General features: G+C 40.2%; 1 protein-coding gene across 1 annotated transcript; it reads left to right on the top strand.

The window, feature by feature from the left end:
- Positions 1 to 278: 278 nt before the first annotated feature.
- LOC104077052 (alkaline ceramidase 2-like) lies at positions 279 to 1,314 on the top strand (the record flags this gene model as incomplete). Its single annotated transcript, XM_009578143.1, has 2 exons — positions 279 to 416; positions 1,128 to 1,314. Coding segments are annotated over 2 exons (325 nt in total), but the record flags the coding sequence as incomplete, so codon positions are not given.
- Positions 1,315 to 3,980: the final 2,666 nt, after the last annotated feature.

Below are 3,980 nucleotides of genomic sequence, written 5' to 3'. Positions count from 1 at the left end.
TTGCCTGCCATTTGCACATCGGTATTTAAGACAATACCCAAAGCACAGCTACTGATTAAAAGGTTTGTTTTGTCACCTCACCACTGCCTTGCATCAGAGCCATATTTACTGTAAGTAAAGTTCCTCTGTAAAGGACATTTATGGTGGAGCCATTTTAAGGATGTGTGCCTGGCACTGTGAATCCTACCCTAAAATACATACAGCCAAAAAGCATCAAGCTACCATTACAAAGCAGGTCTTGTTTTTTTTTATAACAACTTCTTTGTGTTTTTCCTCAGGTGCGAAAACCTGCGTGTGTACAAACTGGGTCTCTTTTCAGGTCTTTGGTGGATGCTAGCACTTTTCTGCTGGATCAGTGACAAAGCATTTTGTGAGATCTGGTCATCATTTAACTTCCCCTATTTGCACTGTGTATGGTACGTGTTGTGTATAAACTCCACGGTTTGATTCAAATGTGATGCATCCTCACCACATTACCCTTCTGTGCTGCCTGGTGGCTATTTCTGGTTAGTGCTAGATAGAATTACTGGTAAGATTATAAGCCCTAGCAAGTCTTACGCTATCCAAGGTAGCAGATTTAGGAGTCTCTTTGGCCTGATCAGATTCTTCAGATGCTAAGTTCACTAATTGTAACTGAATTCCTTGCCCTACTGGATACTAAAAATACCACAGCACTGCTCAACTGAAGCAGTGACTGTGAAAGCTTAAACTTCCACTGTTAACAACTGAGGGTGAAGTGGGGGAGCAGTGAAGGGCTTTGATGCCTTTTCTCTTTTACCACCGAGGAAATTGTGCTCTCTTACTCAAGATGACGTATCTCAGCATTTCTACACAAATCTGTCAGGTGCAGAGAGGCCAAAAAGCTGCAGCCGGTTTAGACCAAGGATAAGCCACAGTTTTGTAGTTTTCCTTATTCTCTGTATTCTTTGCCTGCATGCAAAGGGCAGACAGCAACCCTATAGGGGAATCAAGGGAAGAAGGTGAAGGACAGACTGATTTTAAAGCATAACGATATATTTGATTGCTTTACTGAAGTCATGTTACTGATTTTTTTCTTTTTTTTCCTTTTCTTTTTCTTTTTTTTTTTTTTTTTTTTTTTTTGTGGGGGTGCGGGTGTCTGTTCTCAGGCACATTTTGATTTGCCTTGCGGCATACCTGGGCTGTGTCTGCTTTGCTTACTTCGATGCTGCCTCTGAGATCCCTGAGCAGGGCCCTGTCATAAAGTTCTGGCCCAGTGAAAGATGGGCGTTCATTGGGGTTCCCTACGTCACCCTCCTCTGTGCACACAAGAAGTCACCTGTGAAGATCACGTGAAGCTGGCCACGGAATGAGGATGGAGTTTCAACTTACATTCCAGCATAGACAATATTTAAATAATGATAAATGAATAGGGTTGTATTTTATCTTTTTCCTAAGATACGCAGCACTTCTGGTGTCATAGAAAGAGGAGGCAAGTGGAGAGGAGAGAGGAAGCAGGAAGGTGGAGGCTCTTGAACACTAAAGTAACCACTAGCTTCTCTGGTTGGCTCTGTTTTGCACTGTTTTCAATGTAGCATTTCCCTTGGTAAAAGCTCTTTCCAAATACCAGGGTCAAGGAATGATGTTTCTGCAGTAGGTCACCTCTGGTGCTTGATTCACTTCTTTCGTAACTTCTGGCTTAAGGCCTTCTTTGCGAAAGAAGCCAGTCCAGGATGCCTACATGACATCCTGTGTCCTTCTCAGCTCTGATTTTGATGTTGTTGCATATGGCCACAAGAGTGTGCTCGAAGCACATGGTCCACCCAGCCTGGCGTGTAACACAGGGCATCTGGCCGTGCATCACATTGGATCACGGAGCATGTGGTTGCTTCCCCAAGTACAACAGACCAGTGCAAAGCGTTTGCCATTGGGTAACCAGATCAATGCAGTTAGGCAGTGTAAATGCGGGAACAGCTGACAGCAGATTCAGTCCCTATAACTAAATAGGAGTTCAAGGTTTTGAATTTTTCTGTATTTCCACTGACCTGTGGACATTTGTATGCTGCATATTTCCGTCTTACAGAAATGTCACAGAAATCCGTCTCTACCTCTGCAGACATGTTTGGTCTTGAATTTGGCGTTGAAGCTCACACAGAAGTGTGAACGTTAACTTCAGTAAGAGCTCAGGTCAGCATGGATTGACAGTGTGATTAAACTATAAAAACTCATAGGTGCCTAGCTGTACGTCTGATTTCAGAGTGAAGTGCAAAGTGACATGAACAATAGTCCGATGCTCTGCTAGGTATACTTAGGAAAAAAGTAGATAACCGCTTAAAAACCAACCTGAAGATTAGATTTCAATGAGCAATGAAATGTGACATCGAGTCTTGAATTCTTACAAAAGAAGAGTAGATTCAAATTTTCTGTTTGTTTTCAGCCTGTTTTGTGAAGATAAGGGATGTCTAGATCCATTTAGTTTTACTTTGGGATTGAGGTTCAGGGATGGCTATGGTTCTTGCAAGCAATTTATGCTAGGTCTGTTTAAAAAATGATGCAAAGTGCAGGCATGTTTTTCAAATATTAACAATTGTAGCTGCTAATAGCTGCAGTCTTGGAGAAAATAGGGTCTGCTTACATTCCACCTAATATCAGAAATGTAAGTGGCTTTGGATGTACACTTTGTTAATAAGTGATATTTCCTTTTTGAATATTAGACCAGGAAATACTATTTCCTCTGTGCTTTGCTAAGAAGTCTAATGTTGTACTTGTTTTTTATCAATGTGAAACTGTATATACAGTATCATCTTTAGGAGAGTGGCTTTTAACAAGAACTTTGGGGTGAATTAACTTTTAAGCATTGTAAAGCCTTTCAGATAACTTTTGTATTCAATTTTATGCTTGGAAAACAAGAGCTAAGGTGTATGCTGTTACACTTAAAGCAAAGTTGTTAGTGGGAGATATGACTGTCTTCTTGAGAACTTCAAAGTGGGTAAGTAGTCTACTGTCAGGTTGACTGACAGATCACAAAAGCAGCAAAATCTGTCCAGTGGAACAATGCAGATTTATACCACGTGCTAGCAGATTTGTCTGAGAGAAACGTGTTTTTTGGACACACAGTCATATAATTTTTGTATTAAACTTGTTTGTAAAAATTCATACAGTAATGTTTGTTACTCTCTGAAACACAGCTGCTTTTTCCTTTTCCTTCCTCTCTCCCTAACTATGAAATGCTCAGTTTCAAACGATTCTCAGGTATTAAAAGTCATATGATTAGATCCTTACACAGACAGGCTTGCTTGCTGGCTGGAACCCAGCTAAGGTTGCTGATGCCTGACATGGCCCTACTTTGAGTAAGATTTTTTGATATTATTTGTTAAATTATTATGTTACGGTAAATAAGTTATTTTCAGTATTGCTTGGGAAATTAGTAACTGCAGACATAATATACTGTTCAAAATGACTGGAGCCTTCCTGCTTAATATTTTGTTTGACTCAAAGGGCTCTAATCAGCCTGCTGTCAACTGCTGTCTTCTGCTCTGCAGAGTCTGACTGCTCACAAAGAAGTAATTTTATAATTTAAAAAATGGCGGTAGTGCATTCAGCTATTGCAGAGGTGAATGAATGCAGGTACAGGCCAAGAATCATCTCCTGTGTTTTTATTAACTAACCTTTAGCCTTCGTATTCTTCATAGGAGATTCTGTGAACAAAGATCACTATCTGATATTCAAACCTCCGCTGTAGAACTAGTTGGGAGTATTCCACTATAACAGCAGCCCACCACTTTTAGATGTAGCTACTGCACTTTACATTAAATTAATATAACTTATATGTTCTGACAAAGTTACATTTACTTCAAAAAAGAAAAAACATGCAGTTTTTACCAGAGTCACAGCTTTACAGATTGCACTTTGGACTAAGGCTCCAGTTCATGGTAACATTAGTACCTAAAGAACTATGTGATTGGCATACAGAGGGGTTTGTGCACTGCCCTGATCATACAGATGAATAGACTGGTGCACAA

Source organism: Fulmarus glacialis, unplaced genomic scaffold (assembly GCF_000690835.1).
Source record: "Fulmarus glacialis isolate BGI_N327 unplaced genomic scaffold, ASM69083v1 scaffold48595, whole genome shotgun sequence".
In the NCBI taxonomy this organism is placed as follows: Eukaryota; Metazoa; Chordata; class Aves; order Procellariiformes; family Procellariidae; genus Fulmarus; species Fulmarus glacialis.
Note: the sequence above shows the minus strand (reverse complement) of the source record. Positions and strands in the feature narration are given on the sequence as shown.